The 13414-nt window shown below is 42.6% G+C and overlaps 1 protein-coding gene across 3 annotated transcripts in view; it reads right to left on the bottom strand.

Annotated features, from left to right (window-relative positions):
- Positions 1–13414, bottom strand: part of SPOP (speckle type BTB/POZ protein) — a 59178-nt gene that overhangs the window by 14946 nt on the left and 30818 nt on the right. For all 3 annotated transcript variants that reach the window (XM_061589933.1, XM_061589934.1, XM_061589935.1), the window contains exons 2-3: positions 2787–2931; positions 1261–1382 (exon numbers count right to left, since the gene is read on the bottom strand). In XM_061589933.1, the coding sequence (XP_061445917.1) occupies positions 1261–1382; positions 2787–2864 (200 nt within the window). In that variant the 5' untranslated portion in view covers positions 2865–2931. The remainder of the gene's footprint in view (positions 1–1260; positions 1383–2786; positions 2932–13414) is intronic.

Genomic DNA, 13414 nt, shown 5'->3' with positions numbered 1-13414 from the left:
ATACCATGGTCAATGGTATCAAAAGCCGCTGAGAGATCAAGGAGAATCAACAGAGTCACACTCTCCCTGTCTCTCTCCCTGCAAAGGTCATCATACAGGGCGACCAAGGCTGTTTCCGTACCAAAACCAGGCCTGAAACCCGACTGAAATGGATCCAGATAATCGGTCTCATCCAAGAGTGTCTGGAGCTGGCCTGCAACCACTCGTTCCAGGACCTTGCCCAGGAATGGAACATTTGCTACCGGCCTATAGTTATTAAGATTTTCTGGGTCCAGGGAGGGTCTCTTCAGGAGTGGTCTCACTACTGCCTCTTTCAGGCAGCCAGGGACCACCCCCTCTCGCAGAGTGACATTAATCACTTCCCTGGCCCAGCCAGCTGTTCCATCTCTGCTAGCTTTTATTAGCCAAGAAGGGCAAGGATCCAGCACAGAAGTGGTTGCACGAACCTGTCCAAGCACCTTGTCAACGTCCTCAAGCTGCACCAACTGAAACTCATCCAAGAAATTGGGACAAGGCTGTCACTAGGTGGGTTGTACTCAAACTTCAGGTCTCTGACTACCATCTTGTAAGGGTCAGGAAAGAATTTTCCCCCAGTTCAAACTGGCCAATGCCCAAGGACTGGCAGTGTATGGCTTTGCTCATTTGTTTGAGCCATCTAGAGCTACTGTTCTTGAGGTGTGTCCATGGCTTAGACCAGCCTTTCCCAACCAGTGCCTCCAGATGTTGTTGGCCCACAACTCCCATCAGCCTCAGCCAGCATTGCCAATGGTCAGGAAGATGGGAGTTGTGGTCCAACAACATCTGGAGGCACACTGGTTGGAAAAGGCTGGCTTAGACAGTACGAGCTGATGGTCCTGCCTTGCTGCAATCCAGTAGGAAAAACAATGTTTTGGTCCCTTGCAGATGATACAATGAAATTTCTTGGCTATGTTTTCAATAAGGATGAAGAAGATTGCATTGGGCATCATAAGCAGAAGCCTGGGATGCTGATACAGAGTATGCTGGTATATCAGATCGCCATTCCACTAAAGGTTAGGGCAGTACATTTCCTAAGTCATTCTGAAGACAACCCTTTGAGTCAAGTTACTATTGTGCCATTTTACAGAAGACAGGATTGACGCTAAGTATTAGCAACCTCTCCAAAGTCTCCCAGTGAATATGCTGCTAAACTGGGATTCTGAACCTAGCTTCAAGCATCACAAACTACCACATAATGTTTCTCTTCTTGATCTCTGCTGTGCATCGTATAATGGTCCTTACCATTTCAATTTATCATTAGCTCCTGATGAAAACGTTGAACTTTTGATGACCTCTCCCATTTCCTCCCGGCAAAAGCTGAAGTTGTTAATGGTCCACATGTAGGAAAATTTCACCACTTTAATCTTAAGGAAAAAAGAATAGCAGATACTCAGTTATAGAGAGCAAAACCCCATCAATGTCACTAATACAAGAAATCTTTCATCCATATTAGGGAATGATGAAGAGCTATGACATCCTGAAAACATCTCCTTCCTCTTTAAGTGAAGTAAGTACACCAAAAGGGTCTCATCTATGCCTGTCAGACCACCACATTTCCATGTTTGTCCAACTCACCCAGAAGCAAGGAGGATCTGACATTCAATTTGTGGTTTCTGAAGCAAAGTCAAAGGAGAGATCCCCATGGCTATTAACTTGGCATGCATGGCCTATACCAACTCATCCCAGCAGAGATCTGAGGAATCTACTATTGTTATGCTTACTGCAAAGTAAGTTTGCTGCCAATATATTTTCTTATTTGATTCTACAAAGATTAGAATTTACTGTGTTTTAAGAAAGCTAGATTCTCAGGATTCTGCAATAGAGGCCTGCTCTCTCAATGAAAGCTCCTACCCTCATGGCTCTGCCACAATCTTTTTCTTGATCTTCAAGACCAACCAAGAGCACCTTTCTTGATTATAGCATCCCCATGACACAGGCATATGAGAGGCAGTTGTGTGGGCTGCTCTACAAACATAAGGCTCTCTTTCCCTGAAGGCTTGTAAAATCAAGTCTTACAAGAGTCCAAATCCAAGCACTCTCTTGAGTGGTGCCAACACTTTGTTTGAGAACGTTTTTTAATGGCTGAGGTTACACAGGTTATGGGAAATGTTAATAAGTTTGAGGATACAGGGCAAAATCCAGCTGTTTTGGTCCCAATGATTTCAAAGGGTGAGTTAATGGATTTAACTTTTTCTCCCCCATTCATATCAAAAGGACTTGAAAGTGCCCAGCTTTAACAGGATAGTGCACGTAGTAGTTTACATCTGAGCACCAATTTTCAATTATTCATTTTACTGACTTGATGCGTTACCCATCCTGAGGATGGCGTGGTTAGAACATAACATATGAATAAATAGAGTAAATTCCAAGAATTGTGAAAGTTTGGATCATACAGATTTCCAGAGACCCTGCAATGCCTCATGGGCTAAGGATCTTGACCACCAGGGTGCCCAAACAGACCTCAGCAAGGTAGCCAGAATATGGCAGGCTGATGTCCATTCCTGGGAAGCTTGGAGCATCACATGAGTCATGGGATTTCCAGCTTTTACACATCAGATTCATCCCTGTTAATGGGCAGGACTTGACCTTCAAGTTTTAGCAATCAAGCTCCATTGTTTAGCAAGCATCACAAGCTGCCCAAAACATTGGCTCAGGACCATGGCAATTCAAATAGGGGACAATGAGTGCTACCAGGTATTACTATTCACTAAGATATTCTCTTCCACTCCATAAGGCAATGTCAGAAGGATTCCAAAATGCAGACTTACTTGAGTATAACACCAGCTCTCTGCAACAGGTCCACTTGACATCTCTGCCGGAGGAGGAGGACTCGGTACCCTTGACATCGCCAGTTTGGCAGTCAGACAGGATTTCACAGGTTAGTTAAAGAAATGTTTGTGTGCAAACTTCACCCTGATTAAAGAGGAAAAGGAAGGGTTTAAACCTCCCAGGAACTATTAGGTTACCTTTGTACAGCAAGATTCCAGTTAGTTCCTTTAGTGTTTCTCTTTTTATTCATTTTATTACTGGAAAGGATTTTGCGATTACTAGATCCCTCAGACTTTATTCAACCCTGTCACTTTACTATATGCCTTCTATGGCTCACTTCTATACCATATTTAATTAGTGAAAAAAAGGAAATGCATTATAATATTTACTATTTACTCAAACACCACCACTGTGGGTCACTATGACTCCCCTTTTACAGATGAGAAACTGAGAGACAGACAATTACAAAGACCACAGAATGGCAGAAATGGTGTTTGAATCAAAGTCAGCATTGTAGCTACTTGAACAAAGGGGCTGATGAATCATGCAACGCAAAAACATTTGTATCTTCAAGACAGTGAACTATGCAAGCAAAAATCATGAACCTAGTGGAAAATATGCATCTAAGACAATACATCTTTGGTCCACAGGAGTTAAAGGAGAGGAGCAAGAAAGATATGAGCCAAGGTACAGGTACAAGGGTCTGTCCTCACTCTATATACACAAGACAGCACAATGGCTTTATTCCACACTCTAGTCCCACTTTTTTAAAATACAGATTGACATTTGGCCATATCATCACAAAAGGAACCTGGGCCAAGCCACCATCACAAAGACTTCCAAAACTCTCAGCAGCAGCCCAGTAAAGTGTCGGCTTGCTTGTATCAAAAATATATGGTTTTAGGCACATGGGATGCAATCCTATTATGGCACCCCAAAATAGTACACCATACCATGTAATTTACCCCAAAATCTGAGTTATAATACAAGGCTTCTTCCCCCCACTCCAACCCCAACTTCCGTCAACTAATGCACATTTTGTAGCACATGTAAATGATATAAACCCTGTTCAGTAGGAACTGATTTTAGTTAGCTCAGGAGCATCACCAGTTGCCAACTCTGTATCAATAACATTCTAATTGAGTAACTTGGAACAGGCCTTTCAGTGGGACTGCCCGTTCTGTGGAACAGCATTCCTGTTGAGACAGGACAGGCACCTACTATCTGCACTTTCTGGAAACAACTCTGCCATGGGTGTCTGCTTTGTATTGTTTTTAAACTTATCTGATGTTGTCTTCTGTTTTCAACTTTTTAAAGCTGTTTTATTAGTACTTCACCTTGAGACGTGTGCAAAGAGATTAATAAATTAACAACAACAACTAAACAGTATTGTTGATGTAAACTGCATATTAAGTTAGAGAGAGAGGAAGATCCCTGCCCCAAGGAGCTTACACTCTGAATTTTACCAGGTGAGACAATTGATTGAGGGGACTGAAGAGAGTGGCAACAAGGGCAAAAGCTGGGACATGTACTAAGCTGAGAGAAAAATTCAATTCAAAATAAAGTAAAATTGGCACACCCTTGCAAATATGAGGGTGGCTGACCACCCTGTCCACGATGGACTTATCCTGTCTCCCCAAGTTCTCCAGATCCCTACATGTGAATCTCTAGCAGTACAGCTCTGTATGGAGAGCAAGCTGCATGTGGTGCAGGAGAAGTTGACTACACAGGTGGTGGCCTAGAGGCAACTGGCATGCAGCTGGGTGGCAAAATGTGTGTTAATTCAAAAGCCCTGAACAAGTTGAGCCCAGAGTACCTTAAAACTGCCCGAATCCTTATGCTCCAGCTCAGTCACCAAGGTATTCTGATAGGGCACTTTTGATGGTCCTGAGATCTGGCCTTTAACATGACAGGCCCTGTCCTGTGGAACTACTTGCCAATAAAGGTTTGGCAGGAACCATCCCTGCTCGCTTTCAGAGGTCTTTTGGAATGAGATTAAGATAGGCTTCTCCAACCTCGGATTCTTTGCCAACCAGCTTTTACTGTGTGTTTGACATATTGTGTTTTTAGGATGTATACTGCCTTGCAATATTTTATACGAAAGTTCAGTTTGAAACTACTTTAAAAAATAAATAAAAATAATGTGGGCCTTATTCACTCGCATGTACTATACTTTAGATTTGCTTCTCAAAGCCTTACTGGCATACATTGGTGGAGTCAGCTTAAATAAAAATAAATAAATAAAGGACTGCAGATCCCTTTCACTCTGCACCATGGCTTGTTAGTTCCCTCCACAGCCAGCATCACATTTTGCCATACTTGCAGAACAAGGCATTGCCTGCCCATCGAAAGACAGCAAACAGGCCGAGTCCTCTGGGAGCAGCACACAGCACTCTCTCCCCATCCCCCGTGACTCCCTAACACACTTGACTGCTAACAGCTGGCAAAATGTGTGCATCCATTAGCCTGGCAACATCTAAAATTAAGGGGGGGGGGACAAAAAAGCAATCCAAACTGCCACTAGGAGCAGAGGTGCGAGAGATAAGCTAAGGAAAAACAGATGTTCTCCTGGAATCGCAGTGGAGGGAAGGGGGAGAAAAGGTGCTGTTTTTGTTCACTTTCCAAAAACAAACCTCTTTCATTTTTTTTTAAACTGACACAAGTTTTAAGCTCTGATACAATTTTCAGATGCTTTCTACCTTCCATGTTTTCCAAGATATAAACACAATCCTTATCTAGTCTAAGTAGAAAAACTGACAGACTTCTTAAATAACAGATGTGCAACCATCAGCTATACACAACATTTGCCTCCCCATATATGGTGCACTCTCAAAAAGTTTGGCAATAGGGTGAATGCTACCGCTACAAAATTTTCAGTCTATGTAAGGAATATTCCTGCTGTGCTAATAGTGCAACCGCATTTTTACACATCACTCTAGTTAGCAGTATCAGGCTTCATGTGTACACCAACTGGACAAACCTTTGTGTCTAGTCACATCACCTTGCAAAGGGTCAAACCTGCACATTCAAATATCTCCGCCAGTTGCTGGGAGCTGCCATCTTTAATCGGAACACTTTGTCCACAGTCATGTAGCACCCAATAGTAATGTGAACAGGCCTCTCTCCACCACTACTGCAGCTCCACTCTTATTCTCTCATGTCAGCCATACTGTCAGGTATGGGGGCAGTGCATAGGCAGCCTGACACAGTGGTCTGAGTGTTGGACAAGGTTTTGCGTGGTCCAAGTTCAAATCCCCTTCTCAGGCATGATTCATGAAGGTCACTGGTTACCCTTGAACCTCCCTCTTCCTCCTCCCACCTACAAGCATTATTGTGAGACTAAAATGGCAGAGGGGGAGAGAAGCACAATGTAAACCACCCTGAGCTTCCTGTGGAAAGGGTGGGAAAGAAACTCAATAATGCTGCAGCTGCGCATACTCTATGCAAAGAAATCAGGCATGTAGAACTAGGAAAGGAAGGATCAATCTACTCCCCCCATCACTTGCATACATGAATACTTATAAACTTATTCTGTCCAATTTTTGAATTAATCTCCATTTTTAAAATTCCACAAAACTTTGTATTTAAACATTTCTAAATATATTTTTTCTCAAAATATGGATTTTAAGCTGATTTGGATAGTTTTTTTAAAGCCAGAAACTGCTTCAGAACACCAAGAGATACAAGTCAAGGAATTTCAGACTGGAATTTGCAAATACCTAATTCCTCAAGCATCCCTACTTGAAACGTAATGGCCTGGCTTGCACATCACATAAGCCAAGCTTGACTTGAGTTCCATGTCAAATTAAACTATGGTTTAAATAAACCTTAGTTAATAAACCAGACCTTAGTGTTAGGTCTGAACCCAGCACAGTGCCTTAACTATGTTTTTTGTGTGTAAAAATAAGCCATGGGTTATACTGGCTCACTGACCTTAACTATGGCCTAGTGGTCTAGGCACCTCCTTCACTATCATATACAGTAGGGCCCCACTCATACGGCAGGTTACGTTCCAGACCTGTCTAAAAGCAAAACCTGCCGAAAAGCAGAACTCCTTCAATAAAATGGCACCCGACACCTGAAAAACGCTGTAAAAGCAGAACAAGCGCCATATGAGTGGGGCCTTACTCTAATTTTAGCCGCCGTATTAGCAGAATGCTGAAAAGCAGGGCCCTACTGTAGGTGTGTTTTGTTTCATCACTCCGCCCAAATAGGCCACCAAGTAACAGAGACATTAGGCAAAAGTGGCTTGAAACAAAGCCGCTCTCAGAGCTCAGCCCTTCTTGCTGACTCTTTTCCTGAAGCTGACGTCGCTGCTAACTCTGCAGTACACCTGTTTGACAGGCACACATGCACTCCTCCCCAACCTGTATTTGATACATCTGCTGCTGCTAAGATTTTTAAAGCTGCATCTGTCTTATGTGATTTTCAACTAAAGTTCTTGCAAAAAGACCTTCTGAGTGTTATATTTCTGCTGTTGGGAAGGGGGGTTCAAACAGGTGGATGTTCACACTGCTGCAGGATTGCGCCATTGAAAAAGACTGGGATTTTACCTGACAGATTTGCACAGCTGGAAAAGGGTTGTATTTTAACACACAGAAATAGGAACACTGAGGGCTGCATTTATTGGTTGCAGAGTAAAAGCATGAAGGGGGTGGAGGGTGGTGAAGTTCTATTTCAAAACAAATGCACTCTCTCCAAGCAGCTAGAGGTTCGCTGCAACTTTATGCTTTGACAGAAAGGCATGGAAGAGTGGGTGTTAAGGGGGGAAGGTTCAAAATGAGGTTCAGGTCTTGACAATCCTTACAAATGACAGCTGAAACTACTTTAGTATTAGTAAAAGCAGTCTTTCAAAACCCTAACAGCAAAGGGGGTAGGGGAGAGGCTCCAACACAGGCGATGCTTACTAAACTCAAAGCATAAATTCACAACAGATTGTCGGTTCGGTGAAGGGGGAAAAAAAGCATGGTTGCAGAGCAGAAGAAAAGGGTTAAAAACTATGAGCTGTAAAAGGGTAGGGGCATTTCTTTCTTGGAGGAATGGAATGGGAGAACAGCTGTTTAATGACAGCTACCAGAGATCACAGAGATTTCTACACCCTCGCTCTCGAAAAGGAAAATGGTGACAATGCAAGGCAATGCCAGCAGTTGAACACTGCAAAGGCTTAAGGGATGTAGGGTAGAGACAGCCAAGAGTGGGCAGCATATGACAAAACAAGCCAAAGTTACTTTGATCACCTGAAAAATGTCCTTTGATTTAAGCGTGGTTTGTACAACAAAGAACTGAAGAAATAAGCCATGGTTTTAAGAATGGTCTAATGTGACATGCACACTGGACTATGGCTTCTGAAAGAGCAAGTGGGCTTGTGCCCACTGCTCAGATTGTACACACTCCTTCTTCCCTGTATCATGCTAGAAGAAAGAGAACCAGACTGCTGGCTTAGCATTATGGGGGAACAGTGCCTCTGGCTTGTTTCTCTCCAAGCAAACCACCTCTGGACTGCTTTTTCACAGTAAGTCACAGTTTGGCTTTCCATGATGTGCAAACCAGGCCACTGTAGCTTCCTAAGAATATCAGCTTACACGGAAGTATCCAGCTCTCAGGAATTGCAGAGGCAAAGCTGAAATTGAAAGCATGCTGACGGTTCAGAATCTAAATGGGACTTTATATGCAACTTTCTGAAGTCAGGAGCTAAGGTGTCTGTGACTAGTACTGGCTTACTGAGAGGGAAGATCAATACCCATCCTCCCCCACATTTCCATACATCTGCCTGTCTGATCAATGGCTACTAGGCTAGCTGTCTCATATGTGCCTAGTGTTATTGTGAGCGCAACTTTACTGCCCTACATGTCTGACTTCATTAGTATGAACTGCTTCGAGAACTATTAAGGGTGAAAAATGGGATATAAATATTGTAACTATCTATAAGGTTTTATTGATGGATGAGACTTACAAAACACAGAAATGAGATAATCTCTTGAGGTTATTAGTTTTTGTTACTATTATGGTATTTATACCCCACCTTTGAAGGGGGCCTTTATAAAGCAACTTACAATATACCTAAGATTACAGGAGCCAATTTTAAAACTTAAAATTCGGTAACAACTAAACAATACACTTAGAGCAACAGTGGTTCAAAATAGGAGCCCAGTTAAACAGAACTACCAATCATAGAAAACCTTCTGAAACTGGAAAGTCTTCAGAGCATACCTAAAAACAGGAAGAGAGACTTAGTGAATCTTCCTATGGAATGACTTCCAAAACTGTGAGGCCACCACTGAAAAGGCCCTGACTCTAGAGCCCGCCAGATGGATCTTAGTTGATGACAGGACCAAGACCAGGCCTCCAATACCAATCTCAAGGTCCAGGTGGGTTCAGGATGGGTAGACACAGTCCTCAAGATGACCTTTTAACCTGATTCCAACCCTTTTAGGGTTTTAGAAGGTCATCATCAGCCCTTTAAACTGAGCCTAGAAACAAATTGGTAACCAATGCGATGGATTTAAATACAACACATATGTATCATCTCACTCCTGTGAACATTATGGCAGCTGCATTCTAAATCAACAGCATTTTCCAAACTGCCTTTAAAGACAGCTCCATACAGCGTGCATGATGGTAATCTAACCTGGATGTAACAAGCATGTGGATAACCAAGGCCACATTTGCTTTCTCCACATAGGGCCTGTGACAACTTCAATCATCCTCCACCTCTGCGAGATAGGACAGGCTGTAAGACACCTTCTGTTACTTACTGTGAGATAGTGTCACCACCATTTACACTTTTAGTCTTTGGCCAGAACACATTCCCAATTCACTTCTGGAGAAGAATACACCTTTTTCCAGGACTTCCTTTAAATTATGCGAAACCAGGCTACAAAGAGCACTAAGAAATTTAGGCAGGGATGAGTGAAGCTAATCCAGACTCAGCAGATCACTCAGGCTCAATTCTAGAGCTCCAACCAAGTACATTTATTTAAGAAGCAAAACAGAGATTCAGAAATGGCAAATTGATTTTTAAAATAAAAACAAAAACAGAATTAGCTAGTTCATTTTTACTTATCAGGAAACTTACAATAGAACAATTCATGTTTCAAAGCAGATTATAAGCATGCTAATGGAGGCCAGGCTAGGGTTTCCTGGCTGCAATTCTGTCTTTGACTCCTTGCCCATCTCAGAAAGAACAGAACTGGGAGATTGAAGGTACATAGAGTGGGACTCCAACAAGAGGAGGGAATTCAAATGCTCCAGTCAGATAGTCTGAAGTGGCCAAGTCCTCTGGCTTATTCTGCACATACTTTAACAATTTACAGAGTCATTTATGTGTGTGTGTGGATACAGAGTACACCTTTGGATGTGAAACAATGCAGTTTCTGGTGTTTATAAAGGTTTGGGGGAATATCTAGGTATGGTTCTTTAGTTCGCTTGGGGGGGGGCTTAAGTCTTTCATCACAGAGCCAAAGCTGGGAAAAGGGGCTTCTGGTCACAGATGCTATCAGGATACCCCAAACTATGCATTCGATTCTTCAAGGGGAGTGCAATCCCATCCAAGACAGGCTGCACTTCTCTAGACTAGCAAGGTATAAAACTATATAGCTGAATATGAAGTGACCCTAAGTCCTAGATCTCAGTTATATAGCATTTTTCTATTTACCAAATGTTTGGCAGCCTTTGTTATGCTCTCATTTACCACTACTCTGTGAAACAGGCCACTGTTATTCCCACTTTACAGATTACAAAGAGAGGCTGATGGGGAATGGGATCCCCTGGCATAACGGCCAGGTCTTCAGATTAGAATCCAACTTCCCTTTGTCCATCATTGGCTCTCAAGTCCTGCATGCCCTATAACCACCTTAAGCTAGCCAACTCTTGTCCTCTTTTCTGAGGAGCTGCTGCTTTACCCCAAATATCATCCTCCACCAAGAACATGAGCCCAAAGAGGAGGCTGGGCTGTCTGGAGTGCCTGGAGAAGAAACCTGATGGGGAAACTCAATGTAAGTTTTCATTATATCATGGGGTCTATACATATGAAAGGGAAAACTATTTGCTTAAAACAATTGGATTTTGTCAATTGCCCACCTACTCTCTCCGAACATACACAGAGAGAGACAAAAGTAACCTGCTTAAAAAGGGGGGGGGATCCCAGCAATGTGCACAGAAAAGTACGAAGTAACCCATAGAAGGTGTTTTAGAAATCCATCACAAAACAGATGCACATGTGGCTTAAAGCAAGCTGATAAGAGTATTATCAACACAGTTCTGAATCACCAAGAGAAAATTAAATAGATTTTTCAAATGGCAACAGAGCTTTCAGAAACACAGCAGATACCGAGATTAGCCTGGCACAGAGAGATTACCCGCCATGCTACTTCACTCTCTGAAAAGAAGATTTCACACACTGCCATGCCAGGGCATCAAATTACTACTTGGAATGAGCCATTAATTTGAATCCTGCTGTGGAGGACTCTCAATAAGCGGAAGCATCCTAGGCTTTTATACTCCCTTTGGACACCACACGGTCCATAGAAACTTACTGAGAAGCTGTGGTGAGAAAAGGGAAATTTGTGCAGGCTCAGACATACCTCCTTCTAAGTGTTGGGGGGGGCAAGAGGAGCAAGAACTCAATTGGGTTTGGAAATGGGCACCAGAATCAAGTCTCAATCAAGCCCCTGAAATTTCTCCAACTAACTCCCAACTAACATACAATAATGGAGATTCGGATTCCACCCCATTCCTTCAGTTCTAACTTCTAACATGGACTCCAACTTCTAACATGTAAAACTGCCAAGGCAAACACTAGGTGGGACAAACCAGGAACTAATGTAGTGCTTTGTGTACATATATTTTAAACACACAAATCCAATCTGAGATGCTTACATTCCTGAGTGAGGTGGATTCTTCCTGGATTTGATTATATTGAGAATCAGTGTGTGAGAGTGGTTGGAGTGCCAGAGTACTAATGGAAGGACCCAAGTCACTCAGGTATAAAGCTCACCTGATATGGCCTTGAACTAGTCTCCCCCCCCCCCTCTACCTCAGAGGATAGGTGAGCTCCTTAGGGTCCTTGATACTCTAGCACCTGCACAAGATAACCACTGCAGGCAAAAGTCCAAGGCCAAGCGTGGCACTGAAACTAGTTCTGGCCCAAATTAAGACCTGCTCCCTGCAGGCTAATACAAAATCTTGTGAAATCTCCAGAATTCCTCCAGAGTATATAGCGAGCTGTGGCATGGTTAGTTCATGGAAAGCGTGGATTATATCAGTGAAAGAACAAAAACACATGTCACTGTGAATTCCACGGCTCTGGTGAAGTGGATGGCAGAGGAGACCCTGGAAGGAATCTAGCCATTCTCATCTGTTCCACTAGCACTTCCAGCAAATTGTGTTTCACACTTTTCTTAGAGATGTAAAACAGTAAACCACAGCAGGGGGTGACAGAAGATCCAAGACAGTTTTATATGAAGTATGTCCCAAATATCCAGCTCATCTGTGAGCACTTACACACACAAATTTTATGCTATTAGTTTACAAGGTAAAACATCAGTAATCCTGTATACATTTTTAGCAAATTTGCAATGTTACTGATGAAAGAATACTGGTATTTTTTTCATTGCCGTCTCCCTGCCACATCAGCTATCGCTGATGAGAGTACTTTACATAACAGCAATTTAAAAAGCCAAACAAAACCACATTTTAAAACAACTTTTTAAATAGGAGAAAATGAGAGGGAAATTATATACTAAAAAGGAATCACCAGTGGATCTTTTAAAAACACAAAAGGAAACACAACACATCTGCAGTTGCTTTTTAACTGTGAACAGAAGACAAGTAAACCACAACTATCTTTGGTGTCTGATGCAAATGTTAAAACCCTCAAGTACTGTTCCCTTTATTTTCCTTAAGGCATATTCCTACCTTTAACAACTGCAGAGAAGAGTCTAGGCAGCATCTCTAAGAGACTCTTAGTTGGGGAGGAACATATGGCTTATACTGTGAGAGACCGGTCAGAGGATCTTTCCTACACAGCTCCTTGCTCTGTCTTGTTGATCCTCACAGCTATCTTAATCCTCACAGCTATTATTCCTCAAGTGTTGGATCCCAACAGCCAACATCCATACCCTTCATTCTTTCCAGTGCTGATTACCAAATCCACACTGAAACCATTGATATCAAAAACATAACATACTATCCATAAACAAACAAATAAAAATATAGCCATGGTATGGAACATACAAAACTTTTAACATTTGGATTTTCTCATGTGTTAAAAGGGAAACACAACCTGTAGCCTGGGAGGGGGAGAGAGATGTGCTGGGAAGTTGGGAGAGGAGTTGTGGTTTTAGGGACTAGCTGCAAGAAGAACAGGTTGTATGAGGGAGACTCCCTATGTCAGAAGCTGGAGAACAATTTTAATTTGAATAGGAGAGGGAGCAGTGGAGGCCAGCACTTTAGGGCTAACAGGGCATTCCACCACCAACCTCAGTCTGCTCTCAGCCAGCCCCATCTGCCTGTCTTCTTACTTAGAACCAGCAGTGCAAGCTTCTTCCACGTTTGTTTCAGTCTTGCCTTTGTAGCACTTAGCAAGGAGGAGGATGGCAACAAAACTAGAATTAACTGGAGCTGCCTG

Source organism: Rhineura floridana, chromosome 11 (assembly GCF_030035675.1).
Source record: "Rhineura floridana isolate rRhiFlo1 chromosome 11, rRhiFlo1.hap2, whole genome shotgun sequence".
Taxonomy (NCBI): Eukaryota; Metazoa; Chordata; class Lepidosauria; order Squamata; family Rhineuridae; genus Rhineura; species Rhineura floridana.
This window is presented reverse-complemented; position numbering and strand designations above follow the sequence as displayed.